The 24,260-nt window shown below is 42.5% G+C and overlaps 1 protein-coding gene across 1 annotated transcript in view; it reads right to left on the bottom strand.

The window, feature by feature from the left end:
* Positions 1–23,868, bottom strand: part of si:ch211-127i16.2 (probable flavin-containing monoamine oxidase A) — a 41,775-nt gene extending 17,907 nt beyond the window's left edge. The window contains exons 1-10 of the mRNA XM_053854773.1: positions 23,703–23,868; positions 20,538–20,625; positions 18,376–18,556; positions 17,589–17,703; positions 13,961–14,118; positions 12,746–12,835; positions 11,812–11,896; positions 3,010–3,110; positions 1,921–2,079; positions 66–152 (exon numbers count right to left, since the gene is read on the bottom strand). Coding sequence (XP_053710748.1) covers positions 66–152; positions 1,921–2,079; positions 3,010–3,110; positions 11,812–11,896; positions 12,746–12,835; positions 13,961–14,118; positions 17,589–17,703; positions 18,376–18,556; positions 20,538–20,625; positions 23,703–23,820 — 1,182 coding nt within the window. The 5' untranslated portion in view covers positions 23,821–23,868. The remainder of the gene's footprint in view (positions 1–65; positions 153–1,920; positions 2,080–3,009; positions 3,111–11,811; positions 11,897–12,745; positions 12,836–13,960; positions 14,119–17,588; positions 17,704–18,375; positions 18,557–20,537; positions 20,626–23,702) is intronic.
* Positions 23,869–24,260: the final 392 nt, after the last annotated feature.

The following is a 24,260-nucleotide window of genomic DNA, read 5'->3' as shown; positions in this document are numbered from 1 at the left end:
CTTCCATCAACGTGGGGTAAGTGCAGCCCACAAGCAAGGGAATATGTTTTTAATAGAACACTCACCTTCTCCTCATAGTGGACAAACAATTCTGCCTCAGGCCCAAAATATTGGATCAAACTGGCGACCACTAATCTTCTTCTCTCTGCGAGCTGGAAACAGAAAAACAGAACAGCTAATCAGGCGGGGGACAAAGCGTTGCCAGCTCACCTCGTGTACCGTGCCTCGCTGCATGGTGTCGCCCCGCACATATGTGTGGCGGCTTGAATTATTCAATTCATGAGCGAAAGGATTAAAGCACAAACATCAGGGACATGAAGACTCTGTCGACTTGCCTGGGAGACATGCACAACAGTCGTTTCCTCAGTTTAAACAGGCAAGCAGCAAGTGTGACTTAATTATTTAGCACGATGTGCAGCCCAGTACCACAGGGAAACAGCTTGACTCTGGCTTTTGTTGCATGAAAATGCCAACGGAACACCAGGAACACCACTGGACTAATCCAATTTTTTTTCTTTTTTAAAGAAGATTATCAAAAGGTAATGTCGCTCTGTCATGTTGAGTCCTCCGGTGTCGAGAATGGCTCAGCCCTTCGCCAAAATGTTGCCCTTATTTTGTTTCAAAAGTATTTATATACACTTGTAATTTTCATGATAAAGTCGGATACAGCTAACTGTGTGGATTCTCACGTAGAAAATTTAACAACATCCGGCAAACTAAAACTCTTCTGTCTGTTGCTGGCCTTTATATTGTCTCATTGAGATTTTTTTTTTCATTATTAATAATATAACTGCAGATTCTAGCCTCTGTACAACTCCCTAGGAGAGAGGCCCAGTTTACAATCACACTAAGGCGAGCAAAGTCGCATCTGCTGCGAGTATATTAATGAGCGTGAACATTGTTCTCCACTGACAAGGCAGAGAGATTGAATTAGTCGCCACATGAGAGACATCCTTGAGACGGGAAGCCAGAGAGACTGGTTGGTATGGTTACCTCAGTGACACAAATCGCTTTAGGGTGCTTTTCAAAATCAAAATACATTAACCTGGTCAACACCTTAAGCAGTGAAAGTGTGTCCTCTATATGCTGCCTCGTGGTACATCCATACCTGTCAGCCTCTGCCAATAGCTCCCCTTATAAAGCGGTGAAATTCCCCTTAGAAACTGAAAAGAAGCCTTAGAAACACAATCGCCGCGCATTTTAATATTTTATCAATACTATTTACATCACAGCAATACAGACAATGCACTGGAAAATGATAACAAAGATGACATATATAAAAGCTCTTGCTTTACATTTACCATATGCAGCATTTTTTTAGAATAAATACTTCTATGATCTTTCTCTGAATGTTTCCTCTTGCAACACAATTCAAACCAACGGATGTGAGCCGCAGTGCAACGCACATGCGCACACAACACTCCTATAGTCAAAGCCGAAAGCAACGAGAAAAATAAATGCGCCATTGAGGATAACTTTTGCGAGTATGATGCGCCGACTGAGACGAACCGTTTTGGATCTGAAATTGGCGAGTTGGTATTAATCTGGCAAGAAACTCCAGTGGGAATTTTTTTTGTTCTAACTTATTTTTCCCCCCATAAAAGTCGTTATACGGCGAACATGATTTGAAATTGTAAAAAAAAAAAAAACATGTAGAATTTGGTGAAAACGTAAACGTAGACAGGTATGCACAGCCGAATTCCTATGAAGTTATTTCTAAGGCCTTACGCAATTGCTATCATCACACAAGCATGAATATACACCCTGTGTTGTTTCACTGAATTTGTAACTTACAAAATATCCATAAGTAATGGCAGTGCATGTAAGTGGGTTCTGAATGACCAAACAGCACAAGGAGGAAGGTTGATTTTTTTTTAAATAACCAGCGTGTCTTGTGGAGTCATCGCTGCTGTGTGTTACCTCTTTGTTGCTCCATTGTGAGGCTTGCTTTCCACCGATGAAACCAACAAGAGCAGCATTACCGTTGGGACTCGTGGCATCATAAGTTACGCTGAATGGACATCCAGTGGAGGATCCCGCAACAATTTCACCTGAGAAACCATTGTCCTTCCAAAATGCCTGGAAAAGCAAACATCTTTGTCACATCAAGCCGACTGAAGGGACCGTATTTTCCGGCAACACAACTAAAGTGATTCAAAATTTTTAACGGCAGGATTCGGGACTATTTTTAGGCTGTCCAGTATTTGGTCGAACGCTTGGTCACATCTATGGTCAGTGAAATATCATTAAAACAACGTCATTGTGTTGTGAGCACGCAGGCACATGGACACTCTAGATGCCTTTAATACACTCACCAGACAATAAGTGCAATGCCTCCCTCCAATGCACAAAGTATTGTGTCAACTAAAAAAACAGATAAAAAGGAATAAAGAAATAGATCAATTCAGAATTTCTCCTCTGTGTGAAGATTGATCGAGGCGTATGCATTGACAAAGACATGTTCCCTGGATGAGTCAGTCACGTCTTTTTTCCACCTTGCCACTACGTGTAAAAATGCATTCAACCACATGTGAATAATAGATTCAGATGAACGCGCTTCAAGCAATAGAAAACACCTGTTTTAAAATGAGCACCAGCACGATGTCCACCAACAACATGACTCCATGTGATTAGTGAATCAATGCATTCAAGGACGTGAACGCTTCTCTACCAAGCTTCATTCATTATGCTTATGAGCTATTTATGTCAAACCATTTATGGCGGTTGTACAGCCCAGTTACTCATGATTTAATCCATCTTCAGACAGAGGGGCGACACTGAATGAGTGTTCAATGAGATCACTGGAGAGTTACACCACAGAAGAGACGACCATGCGGTGCAGCAGAAGTTTTTATCTCCCTCAACTAGTAGCAGGTGCTTTCAGGACATTAACTTGATTTTATTTAGACAAACTGTATGATTATTCATATTTCCCCCCAAATCTATTGTGCATACCTTCCAGAGTATTTGTGACTGATGTTATGTTGAGCTCTACATCCTGTTACTCACTTTGTGGTAGGTTATGATGAACTTGATCATGTGTCCCACCGGCATGTTCTGTGTGAGGAATTCTCTCTGGACAGGCAAGGGTGGCTTGTAGTTCATCTTCGCTGAGTGAAAGAAAACCAGAAATCAATCAGAAATCAACAGAAAACTGAACGCGTGATCTCAAGCAGCTCAAACTTTAATCGAGGGTCCAACCATCTTTTGGTCTGTAGAATGAGAGGGAAAATTACAGCCATTGACTCTGTTAAATGTCCAGTGATGGCACCACAGTTGTCTAACCACCACAAAAGTACAGCGGTACCTCGGTTCTCGACCACAGTCCATTCCAGAAGGCCATTTGAGAAGTGAATTGGTCGAAATCTGAATCGATTTTTCTCATTACAATTGATGGAAAAAGAAATAATGCGTTCCAAGCCTTAAAATAGTCTTTTGTAGGAGTGAATGTCGAGTGTCTGCTGCAGGTGCGCTGTTCCTCTATGTGTGTGGCCGCTGCATGTGGGAGGGGTTGCTGAGTGAGTGAGGTCTCTCCAGAAGTGAAGAGGTGCCCGGTGCGTGTCCAGCTCTGAATGTGCGCTTCTGTGCAGTTTGGCTGTGACAAAGTCATAAACCAAGTCACGCTCTGTCCGAGGAGGTTTGTGCGGATCAGGAAGCTTGGGCTTCCTTGCTCTAAATGCTGCCTCCGCGACCCGACCCCGGATAAGCGGCAGAAGAAGCTGAAACTGTTCAGTTTTGAAAAGTCACTCCAGATTTGAGACAGATTCCATCAATGGTGAAAACATGGACGTTGTTCCCTCTTCGCTCACTATTAGGCATTAGTTGTATGTGTGTGGTGTAGTGTGGCGGTAATGACTCTGCCACCCCCACATCCTCACTCGAATGTCTTTGCGAACATTTTTGCAAATTGTTGCTAGAACGAAAAAGGTCCTAGAGTGCAAAAGGAGATAGCAAGTCCAGCTGTCATGTGTTATGTTATGTTACATATCCTCTTGCTGCATCCCTATGGCTTCAAAAACAAAACTGAAATGAATAAACTGAAATTATCTCTGGAATTAAAAAGAACAAGACTAAAATGCTTGGACTCTAACTTCAGTTCTCGTTTGGCTAAAACTCGACTTCAAATGTTGCTACTTTTAGTCAACCGGAACATGACGAACAAAGAAAAAAATCACATGTGAATGATTACATGTGACTAAGACTTTAACTTTGACACAAGTCTATGGCTAAACAGAAATATGAGCAAGAAAATGAACAGCACTACGTTCATTGCATCCTCTCGATGGATCAGGATTTCTTGGTGAATCTTGTCTCCATTCTCTGCTAATGGCAGTGACATATATGATCATGGAAGTGCTCCTTCCAGCCACTTAACAATGAGAGCGTTTCCATACCATCATCAGTAGCAGGTGCATTTTAAAAAAAAAAAAAAAAGCCTGTCAGGCCACTTTAGCGGTGGCCCTGGCACAAAAAGGATCTGGCAATTGGCCAGGCTTTCAACAGATGAAAACATGGATGATGGGAAGCATAATTCTGAAGCTGTCGAGAACTTGTCAGCGATCTCCTCTAATGTCTTTAACGCCAAACAAAATTGATCATCCTTACGCAATAAAATTGAAGAACAGTGGCATGATGAGTGGAGCCAAACTCATTTAACACCGTCACTTAGACGCATGAGTGCTACACACGTGTTTGTGTTGATGAATTCATGGCAGCACTTCAAAACCACTTGAACGGATGAGTTGGGGTGCTCTTAAAAAAAAAAACAAGCGCTTCTTTCAAAAGTCAACTGGCTGCAATGTACTGTGAAGCATGGTGACCAACGTTGCCTATTTGCATTTTCGTAAATGTCTTGCCGGTAAGCAGATCTTTTTTTTTTAAGATCAAGTTGTGATTTATTCACAGCTTTTGAGGATGTTCCTGTCTTTCTGGAGGCAAGCGACAACTAGCGTGAAGCATACAAAGATGTCATGTCACTACACATTTATGTCATTTGGTTTGGCTTGGAGTCCATAGCATGATACCATTGGATGAAATGTCAGGAGTTGTTAATGCTGAAACACAAAGACACAAACAGCTACATATATTTCCAAAATATATAGCAATATACTGATGCTCAGTCATACTTTTTGTGCGTGTGTATTTTATTTATGCTGGATGGACACTGAGGTTTTGTGTTGATCTGAATGATAAACGACATCTGTCAAAGTGTGAAATAGTGATGTTCAATTTAAAAAAGATCCAGACAAACAAGCTTTAAAGCAAGTGAAGGGAGTCGGATCTTGTCAGGAACTGATTTTTGATTTATTTTTCTTTTTTTATACCTTGTCATATTTTCTGTTTATAAAATTGCGAGAGACTGACAGAACATTCTGGTAAGATACGAGTAGTACACACCGGAAAAGTGGAACAAAATAGGCAAGAAGTGACAAATTTGGACACTATTTAGAGTAAGAAATTGAACAAAAACAAGCATTTTAAGGTATATGGAAGTTCATAGCCCTGTATGTCTCAATACTGAGATCCATTGTTACATCAGTACAGTACATTCAGGATCGGATTCATGGCTGTAGAGACAGACCTCGGGTCATTCCATGTACATGTGAAGCCATCAAAGGGTCAAATATTGAGCCAGAGGTAACTAACAGTAAGCCAAGTGTTCGGCTCCGGTGTCTCACCGAGCTGCCGCCACTGGAGTGGTGCTGCATCACAACAGGCAGGCAGACACATACAGGACAGAGAGACCTGAGATGTTCACACCGCCCAGCAGTGATGCATCATTTTATTTGCAACGCTCTTATCAAGAGGAACAGTCTTTAGTTCATCATGTGCCGTTTCGTGGACATGCTGACTATCACTGTTGAATAGTTTCTGCATCAGCAAAACGAAATGGCACTCGCCACCGCCAAATTGTGAACAGACGTGATGAGCGATAACTCATAACATTCTGCAGCTAATCTTATGGAGTGCGCCTCACAAAAAACAGTCTACTCTGGAACACTTTTGCAGGATTAGTTTATGCAACGCCATCATGAGAATGCATTTCTGTTCACATCATTCCATTTTCAGACAAATTTAAAGCGTGAAATAAAACTGTAGAAGAACGGTACAATGAGGTTCACGGAAGTGGTAAAGGAGGACGTGTCGAGGGTGGGATTTCTGAATTTGCAAGTTACAGTACTCCAACTTTATTTCACTCACCAGGACTATTCCGTGTAGATGAGGATTTATTGGAAGGGATGGGGCAAAATGTAAATGTTCTCTGATGGTAAAGTCGGAATAAAGAGATGACGACTTGGATTTTCTTTTCTTTTATTTCAACGGAAATGGCACATGAATTATGCAGAGCGAGCACGTGATCAAGCTTGGTGCACAAGAAGAACAGGCGTAAATGTCATGATTAATGAAGACTTTCTTTGTGCTAGTAGCATCGACTCGAGTTTTTGGCTTTTGCGACTTTGTTTTGTTTTGACCTGATGATGTGCTCTTGGTTTTTCAGATTTAGAGTAGATCAGGTTTAAGAGTTGTTTTCTCTTCAGCTCAATGAGTGAGAATCAATATGCAAATCCAGATCTGAAGTCTTTTGGCCTCATCAGCTGCATAATGGTGATTTATTGTAAGTGGTTTTTCTCCTGCTCTCTCACAGGACACTTCAAGAAGGGGACAGAGACTTTTTACTCAAACGTTTTAGTAGCCTTCTGACTTTATTGTGCCCATTTCTATCTTTATATTAAAACTTGAAGGATTTTATCTATTCTTCTCCAGGGCTTCTTCTTCAGACGCACAGGGCAGCATCAGATGCAGCTTGTTGTATGTCTGCCACATGGTCTGAGATGGCATGCGTCAAATATGCTGGGCAACGTCATGCAAAGTTGTTGCAGTGAAGCGCTTGAAAATCCAGCCGAAGATTTGAACCACTTTGAAGTAGAAAGGCTTTTCTTTATCGGGGCTGATCTGGCTGGTAGCATTGTGTTTCGGGCATGTGGAGATGCTAAAAATGAGAAGAGGCTAGCGTTCAAGTGGCATTCTAACTCAGGTGACCCTGACTGTGACAAGCAATGTTTCCCACTTCGAGCCCCAACCCAGGAAGCATCAACAGTGCCGACATGCAGGCAAAAGGCACCGTGACTAAAGTGCATGGCCTTCAGAGGAGCTATATTACGGAAGCATTTTACATTCAACTCAGTGGAAAAAAATATATCTTTGCCCCTGCTATGTTGTTATTGTTTCTGTATACAGTGGTACCTCGGTTTTCGAACGTCTCGGACTTCGAACAAATCAGAGTTCGAACAACAATTTAAAGATTTTTTTGCTTCGGATTTCAAACGAAAATCCAGAACTCGAACGCCCCCGAAAAAATCCGGAAAAAACATAACGTGAGCGGCCCGATCAGCTGACCCACGACGTGCTTTGTTATTGTGTATAACACAGCCTCTGTATGCAGACGTGTCCCGTTAGCTCCATTTACTGACTGTTTTTTCTTCATATTGAGGTGTAAAACCTTTCCTGTCTCCGCACTGGACCGTGGTAGAGTGTCACAGGGGAGGTGCTCGCTCTCCACACCTCCGAGGCTGGAGCGCTCACTCCAGGGTTTGATGTCCTGTTGTGGGCTGGAGCTGGGACAGGGATGAGGCGAGTCTGGGACAGAGCGTGACTTGGTTTATGACTTTGTCACAGCCAAACTGCACAGAAGCGCACATTCAGAGCTGGACACGCACCGGGCACCTCTTCACTTCTGGAGAGACGTCACTCACTCGGCAACCCCTCCCACATGCAGCGGCCACACACATAGAAGAACAGCGCACCTGCAGCAGACACTCTACATTCACTCCTACAAAACTATTTTAAGGCTTGGAACGCATTGTGTCTTTTTCCATCAATTGTAATGGGAAAAATCTATTCAGATATCGAACAAATTGCTTCTCGAACGGCCATCTGGGACGGATTGTGGTCAAGAACCGAGGTACCACTGTATCTGATTTAAAAATTTTGCTGTTTTGATTTAGTTTTTTTCTTTTTGGTTTACAAACTAGAATACATTTTTATAAAGCTGATTTTTGTTTGTTTTTTTCAGTGTATTTTTTTCTGATTTTCTTTTTCTGAGAAACACTTCAACTGTGTCTTCATGCATGCCCCTAACATGTGAGACTTCATTTCCACGAACACACATCTATTGACTAAACAGAGCTTGGCTGGCTACAGGCGTCATATTGAGGCTAAAAGTGATCTAACCTGCCTGGCTCTGTCAGATTTATTCCTCCTGATGTTCGACTCTAAGATAGACATCACTTTATCTTCTCTCTTTTTTCATTAGTAAATGCATTTTATTTTTTTTCCTGGTGTGTAAATGAAAGCTGACTAAATTCTGAGTGTTACTATTTTAACTGAAGCTTCAGTGAAAAACACCCCTGATTCCTGATGAAATTCAGTTCAATGCAAACGGTTCCAGGGAGGAAGTTTCCCCGACTCCACACACGCCAACACATGCTATCCACACTCTTCCCGCTTGAGAATGAGAGACAGAAAAAGACCCAAATGTGAATTCAGCTACTTGGAATCCGTCTCTCCAACCATCGCTGGCTGTTTATCCGTTTGCCTAATTGCATTACGCTGTGCACAGTTCACGCTGCAGGAGTGTAATTAGGAATTCTTTTGTCACGTCATCTCGGAATAAACTCTGGAAACCTACCAAAACATTCCTCCGCTGTGTTTCCCAAAGTCAACACACAGCCCAAACTCTCATTTCCATTCTTAACCCTGCTCATGCATAGCAATCTTGCATGCACTGAAACCAAACACTTCATAAATCATTGAGGTGAGTGAGGGAAGTGGCAACACGAAAAGAGGGGAAACGTACAGAACTCATTATAAAAGATGGATGGATGAAGGTGGGCATAAATCCAGGAGCCAAGAACTGCGCTCGCGTGATGTATTGGAAAACACAGCGCGCCTATCCGCCAATGCATTGTCTTGCATTAAAAGCGTTTGCTTGATCTGAAGTCAAGGACCTCGTGGGGCCGTATTTTTATTTTTTTCACTCAGGGTCGCCATCAAATATCTGAGATTCAATCCCTTAATGAATAACAGCCATTAGTTTTCTTGAAATATTACAAGGCCTGGATTCCTCTCTCACTCATGAAACTCACTTGTAAATAAAACATTGACCAAAATTGAAACATTATCTCCTCATCCAACCTTTTTCCTCCTCGGGAGAGCTGAGGTTTCAATCTCCGGGTCTGGTTTGTAAAATGGAGCGACGCATTAAGGCAGCGAGTCATCGCCGACTCCTAAGGCAGACATCGCTGCATAATTCAAGGCTGTTTGAAAATGGTCTCATTAAAGACTCTGGCCATGATCCACCGTTGTTCTTAAGTTTCAGGCTGAGAGATCTGTCGCCAGTTTTTGTACACACAGGACTGGACCCACTTTCAAAGAGAGTCGTCAACGGTCGACCTCAACTTTAAGTTGTTTTCTTTGGCTTGAATGATGTATGATCTATGGCTGTGTGCCTTCAACGTCACGGTGGACGTGGAGAGATGGACCAGCGCTTGATGACTTGATCCTTCCACAAGGTCAAAATATAGTGCCACCGTTTTGGTTTTTCATACATGGTATATTTCAAATTGTTATTTTCTGAAAGACAGGGACATGTGTGATGCCAAAGGTGATGAATAGTCAACTGTCAAAGGATTTCATCTGAATCAAAATAAGCAAGTTGGAGTCTGCAGGTGCTTGACAAATGGAGTGGAGACCAACACCAGAGCAAACACAGTCCAAGTCCAAGACAAGACTTTAACAGCCCAAGGCCTTGACATAACCAAACTGAATACTGAAAAAAAGGGTTCTTTTTGTAGTTTTTTACATAAATGCATGTTCATTTGGCTGCTTTAGCTGTGCTTTTGTACTCAGTTTAGTCTCGATCTTGGACTCTGGGAGGCTACCTTCTTTAAACCAGTGATTCTTAACCATAGGGCCGGGACCCATGGTTGTTTTACACACTTGCAGCCGCGAGACGCTCAGTTCTGTGATAGTTAACAACGATGGAGAAGTTCTTGAAAAGAAAAATGATGAAGAACGTGATGGCGCGCCCAACAGTAAAAACTGTTCAGGAAAGCAACTGTTGAAGCGGTTTTAAAATGAATTGGAACATTTTATGGCAATACTTTCAATTACACTTACTTATATCTTCTATGGAGTTTAAATAAAATATTTATTTTCTTATGATATTTAGACATGGATTGATTATATTGATTTTATTCAGAATTTTATTAAGTTTTTCTCAACATTTTCAAGTGTATTTCCTTTTTCTTTTTTTTTTTCTTCAGTAAATTCGATGAATATGACTTGCATCTGGTTCTGCTGGTGGATGGCCTTTTCGATGACAAATAAATTGCGATGATCACATGGCTTCATGTCCTTTCACAAGGTTTTGTGTTTTTGTGTGTAAGTAGATTCAATATGGTTATTGATCACAAATGAAATCAAGAGTAATGAATCAGTTCTATGACTTGAATGGGCCCCAGGGCCCATTTGTTCCAGGAAAGGTGGGCCCCGAGATCAAAAATGTTTATTTTTTAAAACTAGAAAAGCACTCAGAGAGCACCAACCTCCACCAAGCAGCTTCAACTCCCCCCACAACAATCTCCCAATGACAATGTATGCATAAAAAAATAATAATTCCTGGATCCAAATGGCATTGTGGCACAAATGGTAGTAAAATGCCTGGATCCGGACGGTGATCCGGATCACCACCAACATGAACATTCACGACTTCCTTGCTACATTTCCCATATTTCCACAGAAATTCCATCCAAATCCGGCCGTACCTTTGAGTCACGTTGAACAAACAAGGCAGACCAGCTCTGTCGAAAACACAGCCTCCTTGGCGGAGGTAATTAACCCCATGAGCTCTGCTATTCAGAGACGGCCGTCCTGCCTGGCTGATGCGCTGCACTGCTCCACTGCACCATCAGCCGATGCCACACCAGATGAAAAGAGTCTTGCTGACTCCAGCTGAAGCAATCAGCTGCAGAACAGTCGTACAGTTCTTGCACTAATTCGCAGCCAAGCGGGGAGGAAGTCCTCTGTGAGGTGGTGACCACACAAACATACCTCAGCTGTGACCACGGAGGAGGAAGCATCTCACTTTCCTTGACCTTTTCCTCATCATGGCACAATTTATATTGTGAGGATCACGTCTCATATCTCCTTTCTTCTAAGATCAAACTTGTGACTTTCTTGAAGACACTTTTCCATGATGTTTTTTCACATCACACACTTGTCCATTTCCTGTCAAAAGGAGGGCATGCCCTCGGTCAACTGCATTCAGAGCCTCCCACACTCAACAAATCCCAGTTGAACGGCTGTTTACAGATCTGCATCGGCTTTGGTTACATTACACTGATTTAAAATAATGCCTGCTTTGAATCAAAAACAGATTTCAATCACCAAATGTGGTCAGTTTACACGCTGCTGAATGAGGATCGTGGGTCTTAGCTTTTATGTCCCCAGTAGGATGATGACGAAGCCATTTTTTCCTTCACTTTCTACTGCAGCCTATAACAAATGCCACATTAGCCCCTAGGTTTTCTGGCATTAACCACTGTGTCAACTTAACTTTTGGACAATTTCTGACATCATTTACTTCTGACAAAGTGACTGGCACAAACCAGAGGCGAGAGAGAGAGAGAGAAATATCGCGGGCGTCTCTACACGTATGCGCGGCTCACTCTGCTCCAGGAGAACGCTTGGATGTTTGCTCTCTGTCTCTCTGAGGAGTAACAGTAATGGGTGACTCAGACACACACTGACCTGCCAGATGAGGGGGGCAGCTGACGATCACAGCTCTGGTGAAAAAGGTCTCAGTCGCAGTCTTCACCTGAGCCCACTCAGCCTCCTGTTGCACAAACGTGTAATATGAAACAAAAGATCATTATATCTCTGATCCTGAAACTTTTCGTTTAATATTAATATTTAATCAGATTTTATTTGAATTATGTTTCACCAGCATTTATTATTGCTATGAATTTCATAATTTTTTGCTGCTCAATTTATTTCTTCTTAAGTTTTTGTGTATCCTGTTCTCTGTATTTGGGCCCATTCTCCATATATATATATATATATATATATATAGATAGATAGATAAACGTCAGGGTGGAAGTCTTCCATTGATAAGGGAATTATTTTCCCCATAAAGTGCTCAGAACAATATTTCTCATGCCTGCTTAACTTCAATTTTCTGTCCCATGGCACATTCTAATTTATTCTCCACAATGGATGCTTCAGTTATGGCATCTCATTGAATAACGCAGCGCACCTGGAGTTGCTGCACTGAAAAAGTTCTCAGTTTATACACAACAACATGTGTTGTTAATATCAGTTTGTTGCTTTGTCTTCAATGAATCAATTGAAATTGTCCGAGGGACTGGTTTGTCTAATGTTGTATCCTTAGTGCTCAGGTGAAGAGGAAAGCAATTTTAAGCTTGAACTGTTGAAGTGCATTGCTGAGCATGAAGCGACCAAGCACCTGAGTAAAGGAATGACCTTTAAATTAGAGGGTTTTTTTCACCCAGTTCAACATAATGTCTACTTCCTTTGCATCAAAAGATCATTCATGAAAGCTGATACAACATCGACAGGAACATTAGCCCCCCACCCACCACACCGCAGCCTTCCCAATCGTAGGCCAGCTTCCTGCTGTTCTCTCACCCCATCACTCCCTGAGTGAGCGGTTACTGTACACTACCTGCCATATGGCTGTCACAGCAGAACCCAGCCGGACATTCTTCCAACCAACACGCTCCGCCAGATGCTCTGAAAGCTGTTGCGTGCCTCCCTGTGGAGATACAAATTCAAGATGCACTTAACACTGACAAATGTTTCTCTCCCCAAAGATGCTGAGAGTTCACAGGGTCACCAAATCACACCACAAATACGGAAACTTCAGCCATAGAAAAACCCAGCCAGCCGCAGGTTGGGATGGATACGTTTTTTGAAATGTACTTAAGATATGTGACAATAAAGAACCTATAAGGAAATGACCTCATAGTAATGGTCAATAATGGTAAGTCATTTTTCATGTAATGTGCCGTGCTTCATATTCACAGTTAGGGTCACGGCTGTTTGCGTATCCTATGCTAATCATATGACATGGTTGGTTGGTCAGTTGACATCATATCAGTCTCATGGCTGCGCACTCATGCATGTGCCTTGCCTGATGGAATCACATCGCACAACTGCAAAATGAGCCAGCTGCCGGGAAAAAAGTCAAACAAAACCATGGACTGCTGATGAAACTATTGCATGTCAAATTTCAAGTCGAAACCTTCTGTGATTCGAGTTTTTAAAAAGGGTTCCCTACTGTGTTCTGCCACATTTTAGTTATCTGCAGTGTTAGCTAGATGTAACATCTGCTGAGGTCAATTTCTGAGGAATGCAGTTTTCAAAATAGACCTGCCAAATATGCCTTTTCCAAACTGTTGGAGGTTGCAGGTTGGAGCAAGTGACACATTTTTAATGGCTGAAATTGTAAACTTCTCACAAGAATGAGGACGAACACAAGAAGTGAGGGAGGAAGAGAACATCCTGACAGACACTGCTCCTCATTTCTCTGTCACTCTGGCGTTATTCACAGATCGGTTCATTTAAGTTGCTCACAATTCTTCGGTGAGTGATGCTTTGGATTAGGTGAAAGCGAAGAGAGTCACTTCAAATTAACTAAGGATTAGGAGACTGTCTGCAACGGGCAGCAATAGCCAGTTCTGTGGTCCTTGTCACTTTTCCCATTTTATCGTCCTTTCTTCAGCAAGGCAGCCGTTGTGTGAGCCACAATACCAGTCATCCAAAACTATATGGATGAGCAGTGTGTCGCTGAGGAGTGATGCAGATCGTCTCGGAGGGACTTGGGCTTGGATGGTTGTGTAGCAGGCTGTGGATAGTGCAACCAGTGTGTGGGGCTCACCACTATCTTCAGCTCTTGAGCAGAACCTGGGGTGCTCTCCAGCAAAGGCAATACCCCTCCTGCTGCTGCAGCGTACATCAGGAAGTAAAGGAAGGACATCTGGGATGGCTCCACTCCAAACACTGTTCTGCTGCACACTCCCATCTCTTCTTTCAGCTCTGGTGAAAACAGGATCATACCATCACGTCATGAAACACAAAGCCCACGAAAGTGTCGCCCATCATTTCCGAATGGAAAGAAAAGCCCTGACAGATGAGACTCACCAGGCACGAATTCCTTAACGCCAGATGCAAAGGCTTTTGCAGTTCACGCTCAATAAATTTTGATGTTTTTTTTGGATTTGACAAGAAACTCAGGATGAATATTAATACGCTTTTTGACATTTGATGTACAGACAGGAAATTACCTGGTGTGTTAGACTGCAAATGAAACTTGGTTTGTCTCATTAATCAAAATATTGGACAGACTTGGGAGTTATGACACTGTTATATGACTTTTCCAAATCAAACTCAATTGTTTGACGAAGAGAGGACTTTGTGAAAAAGTAAGATGTTTGTGTCGGAAAAACAATAAGCCAATGAAATGGTCTGATGGTCACCATTCCCCGCGCCGCACCAACCACATTGGGTCATGGAGAACGGGCCCAAATACAGAGAACAGGATACACAATATCAAGTTTAAAAGGTTTATATCTGGGTGTCCGCAGGGAAACCTCGGCAGAGAGTGAGAACAGGATGTGCTGGACGTCATCCAAGTGGAAATCAGAATGCTTTGCAGAGATCGTAAGTGCTGTGAGGAGGTGGACATTTCCATTTATTTGATTTTTCTGAAGAATCGTTGCATCAAACGTAAGATGGAAAAACTTGTGGGGCCAATTGCTGCTGCACACGGCCATCACAGGCTGCAACTTCGGAGAGATTCATTTTTTTCCATAGTGCCGACCAATTTTCAGTAACTCCATCGCACAACAACCTGAAGTGCTGCCTTGTGACAGCTGAATTATTTCACCCAGCCAGTAGAACAAATACCAGGATTTTCTTCACTGTCTCTGCTAAATCACTAGAGAAGATTTGAATATTCAGAATCCATCTATTCCATGCACGTCACAGTTGCTTGTAGGGGGAAGGTCGATAGAGTCCATTTGTCAAACCTTGACATCTTGTACATCACAGCGCACGACAGACAACAACGTTTGATCTGCTGTTTCAGGGATGATTTCTGCATTAAAGTAATAAACTCTCAGTGTATTTGGTGAGTCTCGATTGTACATCGAGCTCATTCACGCTTCACCATACCTGACGGCGCTAATCTGTTAGCGCTTGTGAGATCAGACAGTGGTCTGTTGGCAGGAGTCGAGGATGCTCCAGGAACTTGCCAACTGGCAAAGTTCATGTGCATTTAGGTTGTTATTTTGGGCCTCGGCAATGTCAGCATGCGTGTAACTGATGAAATAGACCGTCCACGCATTGACTGTGTGGGTTAGACGCAGGTTGATGAAAGCACACTACCGTGTTGCAGAGCCACTGTTTGGTAGTGTCTGGCTCCTCGGGTTACACATTGGTGACGTTGTGAAACGTTTGTGTTACTCCTCTGCCCAACAGCAGTGACATTATTATTATTATTATTATTGTTGTTGTTGTTGTTGTTGTTGTTATATATTAATAGTGTAATGGAACACTGGAAGACAATATGAGTGTCCTACCACTAAAGTTTAAAGCTCTGCTCTCCTTGGAGTTCTCCCTCTATCAAAGAGGAAATGCAGTGTCGATCTAAGCTTTTTTTTTTCTTTTTTTTTCTGTCAAATCACTTCAACGGGTTTCAGGTTCCATCTGACTTAAAATGATGGTTTGGCTATTCAGTCATTCACATTATAATGAGTGATTGTGATTCATGCCCAGAGACATCTCTGGGCCTCGACATTGAACATTGAGCAGATTTTCCACCTTTGACCGGTTCCAAAAAAGGGGCCGTACAAGGGGAGGCCAATTTCAAAAGCGATTGAAATGAGTGTGAGTTGACGTTGTGACGTTGATCCCCATAAAGTCATGTAAAATATACATTATTGAAATCATTTGCATAGATATCAATAATTGGACAGTTAAAGATTTCAGGTCAGTACACATCCACGTAGTTCCTGGCTCATTGAAAAGGTCTTTGAAAGAATCATTTGTGTTTGGGCCAGATGACTGTGGTGCACTCGGGCGACTGATCACAAGGGTCGAGGATATCAGTGCATCAGTGCCGAAGGCCATGAACCTGGGCGATGTGTCACTGAAGCGTTTCTGAAGAAGCTCCAGGCAGTTCATCTAGTTCCACAAGCACTTTTTTGAGCCCTTCATCTTGGCTCGGGCAAAGCCTGCAAAAACTGTCTTTCAAACGGATTGTCAGTCTCAGAGTTTAGCGTACTATTCACACATGCTACTCAGTCTAATAATAATTGTAATAACAATAATAGAATGCAGTAATACTGGAATAAGTCCAATGCTGGGGTACGCATAAAAACAGCCACTGATGCCATGTCAGTTTAAGACAATTTTGTGAAATTGTTGTTTGCACTGTCGTGAAACTTAATGCGGAATGTTGCTCAAATAACATAAAAATAAAAAATGAAACGTAACTTTTTGTGTAATGTCCTAAGTTCATTGAATTAGTATGGGTGAGTACTCAACTGCAAGTGCTTATCCACTGCTTGTTTTGGACAAAAAAGGCATCTGTGCATCCCTAAACAATATTAATAATAATGTCAACAATAATGGCTACCACCAGGATTTAGCTACACAACAAACTGTCACTTTCGAAAGCCTTCAAACAGCAATTATTTCCTGTGCACTTCAGCACTGAATCAGCCTTCCATGCACTCAGCTTTCAATTGAAGCACATTTTTCTCTTTCCGTGGCATATCTAGGCGCCGCGGGCAGCACATCATGTAAAAGAAAGAAAGCCGCGGCATACGGGGTTAAGCCATGGGTCAGAATCCACTGGATAAAACGTTGGCCTTTGATAAAGTATAGTGGAAATGATGTAACTTAAATAAATCTCATTTCATTTCCGCTCACACATTCTGCTTCAGCTCAAAATATTCCTTCGTAACTATTAAATCTCATCACTTTCGATCCATGAAATAATATAAATAAATATAATACAATATAAATAATAAAAATACATGTTTTTCACACCTAAAGCTTTGTCGATAGATACACACCAGCGTTTGAGTTTGTCAGGCAAAGGGCTCAGGGTCGTGGGGCTTGGAGAGGTAACACAGTTGAGAGTTAACATGGCAAGCAGACGGCATCTAAATGTTTGATTGGAGCAATGAGCTATAATAAATATTTCAAAAGAGGCCAAAGGCACTTTTTCTATGAGATGAGAGAAACACCATATGAGATGAATAAAGCCAAATGCAGGAGCAGAAAAATCCTAGTCAAAAAAAAGAGAAAATGAAACTCCTCGATGGTGCAGGCTTGTCAAATATTTCACATGGTTCGACTTTAAATAGTCTGCAGTTGCCAATAGGACGTCCATTATTGACACGTCACCCGCACCACCCACACACTTCAACAAATTGAGCTACTGACCAAGCAGCTGCATTTTGCTGTGTAGGAAGTGGAAACTGTATTTAACTACTTGCCTTTGGTCCAAGCGTGTTTCTCGATGTAGGAGTGCAAGGTCATGCTGTCAAATTCCAACGCATCAGGAGTTTTAGTGGGATCTGAGATGCACACAGTGGCACACAGTCTCTCCATCTGGGAAAAAATAAAACTTTAGAACTGACAGGAAAAGCACATTTCTTCACTTTCAGATAGCAGGATGGAGTTGAGGAGCGCTTCGGGAACACTCAGGACAACAATCAGTGTCTGAACAAGGAGGAGCCAAACTGCCCCAGAGAGGGCAGCAGTGGGTGCAGGTTGCGTTCAGCTTCACCTCAGTCTACTGCTTGAAACGGCTCACACCTGATGGATTAAACTGTGGGTCCTATATTAGTGGAATTTGATACCAGTCCAATAAGTTTTTTTTTTGTTGCTGGGATGAGAAAACTTTTTTTAATTCTTGCTTTTTGAATGTTACTTTCCAGTTATGTCTGGCAATCTGTCCATGAGTCAGCATGTCGTTTCAAAGATGATCAGATCCGGTGACTGAAAATGCAGAATTTGTGTGGATGAAAGGTGTATGCAACTCAAAACTTGTGCAGATACGACCATCTTCTTCTCTGTGTTGGCAGGGCATGATGGCAAAGTTCACCACCGAGAGGGTGAGACGAGCGGACAATAGTTAAAAGCAGTGTTTCTGACTGAGAAACGTAACATGTTCAAGACTTTGACTTTACATCTGAAGTCATTTTCTGGCTGTCAACAAGAGGATCTGTCCAGGAATGATGAAAACCAGGTGACCACACGCACATGATAGAGTAAGTGTACCTTCCACAGGAGCTGCGTGAGGTCCAGTAGTGCCAGAAGCGACATGGAGGGGATGCTAGTTTTGTAGGTGTTCACTTTAGCATCAGGTCCACCTATGTGCTGCACTGCCTTCCCAGTGTTGAACTGCGGATACGTCTTTAAATTCAGCTCCTCTATCAGCTCCAAGATGTGAGTCTGGGAGCTGGAAAAAAAAAAGCTGTCTCGGTCATCATCGCCAAGACTCTTTACGTCAGATTTAAAAAATATTTTTTATTAATTAATAATGGGTTGACGGGTTCATGAAACACTGTCTTCATTTTCAGGTGGTGCTCTTGGTTTAAAAATGATCTTTCATTAAAATACAGTGGTCACTCGGTTTTTGAACGTTACGGAATTCAAACAAATTGGAGTTCAAACTTTTTTTGCTTTGGATTTCGAACGAAAATTCAGAACTCGCCACCGAAAAAAGCTGGAAAAAATATAACGTGCACGGACCGATCAGCTGACCCATGACGCGCTTTGTTATTGTGTATAACGCAGCCTCTGTATGCAGACGTGTCCCGTTAGTTACATTTACTGACTGTTTTTTCTTCATATTGAGGTGTAAAACCTTTCCTGTCTCCACACTGGACCGTGGTAGAGTGTCACAGGGGAGCTGCTCGCTCTCCACACCTCCTGTTGTGGCTGGAGCGCACACTCCAGGGTTTGATGTCCTGTTGTGGGCTGGAGCTGGGACAGGGATGAGGCGAGTCTGGGACAGAGCGTGACTTGGTTTATGACTTTGTCACAGCCAAACTGCACAGAAGCGCACATTCAGAGCTGGACACGCACCGGGCACCTCTTCACTTCTGGAGAGACCTCACTCACTCGGCAACCCCTCCCACATGCAGCGGCCACACACATAGAGGAACAGCGCACCTGCAGCAGACACTCTACATTCACTCCTACAAAAGCCTATTTTAAGGCTTGGAACGCATTAGTTCTTTTTCCATTCATTGTAATGGGAAAAATCCATTCAGATTTCAAACAAATCGCCTCTCGAACGGCTGTCTGGAACAGATTGTGGTCGAGAACTGAGGCACCACTGTAGTTGCATAAGATTGCACAGTCGACAGTGCCATCTAGTGGCCAGTGAAAATGTGGGCATTGTTTCATGAAACCTCATCAACCCATCACAATCACTCACACTTGAATTTCAGTTTTTGCTGGTTTTGTTTTTCTTTCAACTCACTGCTTACAGAGATTGAAAGCCCTTTTCCTGAGGGCACGTTAGGTCTGTAACTTCCTGTGTATTCATCTACATATATTCATCCTCCAGTCAAGGTCATCCATACGCCTGGGTTTAATCGATCAGGGGGCCACGTGTCAACAGAGCCAGTGGATGCCGTCAATCGTCCGTCGCTCAGAGACTAATGAATGTACCTGCACGTATCATTTATTACAGAAGTCCAACATTTTATTCAGTCAGTGTTTCTGTTCCTTTTAATCTCTTTCCCTCTTCAACCAGAGTGCTGTATAATATGATGCCAGCACTTGCCAACCCCCTTTTAAATCAATCCCTTAAAGTGCACTCCGTTTGCTGCTTTTTTGGGGCAGACCTTCCTAACAGCACGAGCACTTTGTTTGTGTGATGAATATATTCTTAAAAACACAAAAAGTCCAGCCCCTGTCTCGGCGAGGTGCCGCTAAGCGATGCATTCATCATCTTTATTACATTTTCTTTTCATTGTCAGTGGGGATTCCAGCCAATTACAGCTCACATCTGCCAGGACTGTGATGTTTCAACAACCGCTGCGACTTTGTTACAATTATCATCCATCTGATGCTCAGCAATCCAAAATATTCTGACAGTATAAATCCCAATGATGTCTCTGAATGTCCTCTATTGCTAAGTGAATGTGAAAGTGATTCTACAAAACAGAGTACGGAGGTTTTCTGCCAACACTGTACGGTGTTCAGTAATGGTCGAGCACCTCAGATGACCCCAGACCAATGGGGGTTCCTGGTCCCGCCCAACCCTAGCCCGAGATTTAGACCAAACTGAATTCAAAATTGAAAGTAGAATTTTTGTTTCTTTGCAAAACAAAAACTGACTGCATTTATTTATCCATTCATTTATCGTTTCTGGGTCCCACCCCATCAGTCGCACACATAAAAGTCTAGCAGTGTGGATGAGCGTTTACCTTCCGACCCACTGTGCTCCAAAGTCCCACCGATCAGAACCACTGGCTGCTGGTATATCCATTGACAATGTGCGACCTCCAACACGATCTGCAGCACAAACATGTTGTTGAATAAAATTGTACAATTCCTTTTGCACCTTCTTTTGGATCTTGTGCCAAATACAACCAGAAAAGTTGTTGTACATGGCTCGCAAGAGCTTTAAAGTTCTTCTGAAATGTGATACTCTGAGACTTCTGGTCTGGAGACTCATGGATTGGCATATGCCTGGCTCACCGGTTAGAATTCAATGCTGCAGAGTCCACCCCACCGCAAGTCTTGTGAATGACCATGGCAGCAGATTCCCGATCAGCAGCCTCATTGGACAAAGAAATTGCCGACATGTGCCAGTGAGCCAAGCGCTGCGACGAAGGCGCTTGACACTCGACACAAGCCAAAAACACAGTCAGTCTGTCTGTGTGCTCATGAAGAAGGAGGTGACCTACAGACAGAAGCCTGGATTCAGCAAAATGTGGCCTGCAAATCCAGCAAGAGGGCCACCTTCACAGCCCGGAGTGAGTCAGTCTAGAGCTGACAAAAGGCTCGGGTGAAGGTGACCGATGTCTTCTTGACTCCAAAAAAAGGCAATCAGGGCTGAACAAAAGGCAAAACACTCACCGACCCACTTGGCGGAAGCCACGACTGGCAAAAGAGCAACCTTATGACATCCTATCTAACAGGACCTAACAGAACACAACGGTGGACAGAATCTACCTGCAAAAAAAGAGGTTGCTCCTGGCCGAAAAAAGCCAATTCCGGAAGACCAGGAGCTGAGTCAGGGTTTAGAGCTGAGTCAGGGTTTCACATGCCACTCACAGGAGTAAAAAAAGTTCCACTGCGCTTCGTTTGGTGTTGGAAAAGTTCTACAAGCAGCCAGCCGCTTGTCAAGTGGAAACTTGCTCAGGCAAAAGAAACAGTGCCGACTATGGGGTCACAGACAGCACACAGGTACGGATGCATCACAGCCATCAGCCAACAGAGATCTTAACAATGAGATGTGCTCAACCATTGGTCTCGAACTGAGAAGTTGAAGTGAGCTAGTTCTATATGGGGAGGCCAGACTTCCTGCTGGGTGGCGAGGGCATTGATCTTGCTCCTCGCCAAGGCAGTGCCTGGGGTGTAATACCCATAGAGGGCAGCACACACATCATGTAGAACTCTGGAGAACAAACTCGCAATCGACTCAATGTATACATACATTCTGACCGACTATTACCAGAAATCATCTCTAAGCGTCAGCCAGCTCCTATAGATCACTGCAAATAGCAGGCTGCTCTATTTGCCGTTCGTTCCATCGTGTACGTCTCGGTGTCACTCAGCATCTTAAGTGTTTCAATTACTCCATATTGCCTGTTGGCGGGTGCAACCAGCTGTGATCCGCCAGAAACTCTCGGCGGGGAATACACACGGTCGAGCAGCGCGGTGAGCGCTTAATGGAGTATGAGCTGTCCTTATACGCAGACGATTTTCTTCTGTACGTCTCGTCGTGCCAAACCCAGGCTTTTCAGGCTTATTTTCAGGGTGTGGGTTTAATGTCAGCAAGAGTGAATGTTTTCCAGTTAAATTAATGTCAGTTTATGCTAATTCAGGATTCAAATATTTAGCCATTAAAATCTCTTCTTATTTCCAATTGAACACCTTGGCTAAAAAAATAAAATTTGATATTGACAGATGAAATGAAAATGCTTTCCAAATTGTTTTTTTTGTTCCAATCTTACCACTATTCTCTCTGAAAAGTTACTTTAAATCCATGGATCAGAAGATTTCCTTTTCTTCTGAGTAATCCTCTGGATGAATATATGACCTTTAGATTTTTAGGTTTTGGTGGCGGTTTGGCTCTCACAAATGTTCAGTTATATTACTGGGCAGCTAACACTCATAATATCTTATTTCAGGTCAAGTTGCCTGATCTGCCATGGTGTGGCCTGGTGGCTCAGTCACGCAGTTCATGCTCTCTTCGTTCTCTGCTTCATCCATAGAATAGAATATAACCTAAGCTAGTTCCACAAATGACCAAGGTGTGAGTTCTACACTTTTTTATGACGCTTCCACATCAGCTCCTTTGTTGAGAAACTACAGTTCTCTGGACGAGCAGATGGCACCTTCTCCATGTAGCATGATAAAGGTATTAAAACATTCAGACAGTTATTTAAAGATGGTTTATACCAAACGTGTTTGAATTGTCCAGTAAATATTTACTCCTTTCTTCATCTCTTTCGATACTTTCAAAAAAGAAGTTAAACAATATTTCCAACATTCCCTCGCTTACCACATGGACAAATATGGGAAGCATTTTTCACATACAAAAAACATTTCAGAGTTGATAGGAAACATATTTTTACTGAGAGTAAAGAGGTCACGAGATCAAGAGGTCATGTATAGAGATGACTGGTGGGTAGCAGGCATGAATAAAATGCACTCCAGTTCTACATGTGTTCGGTTATCACCTATATCATTTTTGACTTATATAAGTTTTGTTCAGGGTGCATTATTCAAAAACCCAACACGCCCAAATCTATTCTAATCTCTTCAACAACTGCAACAGATGCCACGCCTCTCTATCTAACAGGTATTTTCCCTTCTAATTTCACATGTTCCCCTCTTCTATATCTAGCTGCTGAATTACAAAACTCATTCAAAGTGCACCAAGAAAAGGTGAAAACCAGGGGACTGATACTGTATCTTGCATTCTGGACAGTTCATGCAATGAACATGAATTTCACTCAGCCACCTTTGGAGCTGTGCACAGGATAAGGCATGATAGATAAAGATAAGGAACAATGAAAGTGCCACGCACTGTATCACGGCTTGCCGTGTCGAAACTCATGTGTTATAGAAATGATTTTTCCACATGTCAGTTGGTTGATACATGATAAATAACATTCTCTTTTGCCATTCTCAAAATTCTGGTGCTGTAATATGTATATAAATTTTATTTTTTATTTTTTATTTTTTATAAATGTATTGACTGGCCACCTGGATTGACATACATCTATACATCATATTAATACAGTGTTTCCAAACAAATAAATAAACAAATGAAACAGACCCACCAGCATTATTTACACTGACCATGGCAATAAATTTCTGATTCTGATTCTGATTCTGATTCTGATTGGCGAACAAACCTTTTGCTTCCAGGATCAGTATTCCCAAACCAGGAAGCCGCTTTTTGAGTGAATGAGCAGCCGTCAGTCCAGACAGTCCTGCGCCGACGATAACCACGTCCCATTTTTCGGCATTCATGCTTTCTCGTCCGCTGAAGACAAATGGCTGTGCCAGTACAAGTGAACTGTAGTGGCTGAAACAAAGAGACTGCTCTGTGTTTGCCACGGTTGAGGCTTTTGTAACGCTTGAACTTTGGACAGTCAACGTTGCTGCTGACCTACTTGGCATTTCAGCTGCAACAAAAGCTTTCAGGCTTTCAACAACCGGTATCACTGGGCCCGGCCCATTACATTCCTGGTGTGCTTTGGGTCTGAACCAGCAGTGGGGATGTGGCATGTTCAATACTGCTCATATGGAGACGGGATGGGTGAATCCTTCACTTCACACACCATCTGCTTTTTTTTTGGCCCGTCATCGCAAGACATCATCCTTGGAACAATCGAGATTATTATTATTTTATCTTGTTATTACCATTATATATATATATATATATATATATATATATATATATATATATA

This window comes from Synchiropus splendidus, chromosome 1 (assembly GCF_027744825.2).
Source record: "Synchiropus splendidus isolate RoL2022-P1 chromosome 1, RoL_Sspl_1.0, whole genome shotgun sequence".
NCBI classification, from domain to species: Eukaryota; Metazoa; Chordata; class Actinopteri; order Syngnathiformes; family Callionymidae; genus Synchiropus; species Synchiropus splendidus.
The sequence above is the reverse complement of the archived record's forward strand: the minus strand, read 5'-3'. Positions and strand labels throughout refer to the sequence as shown.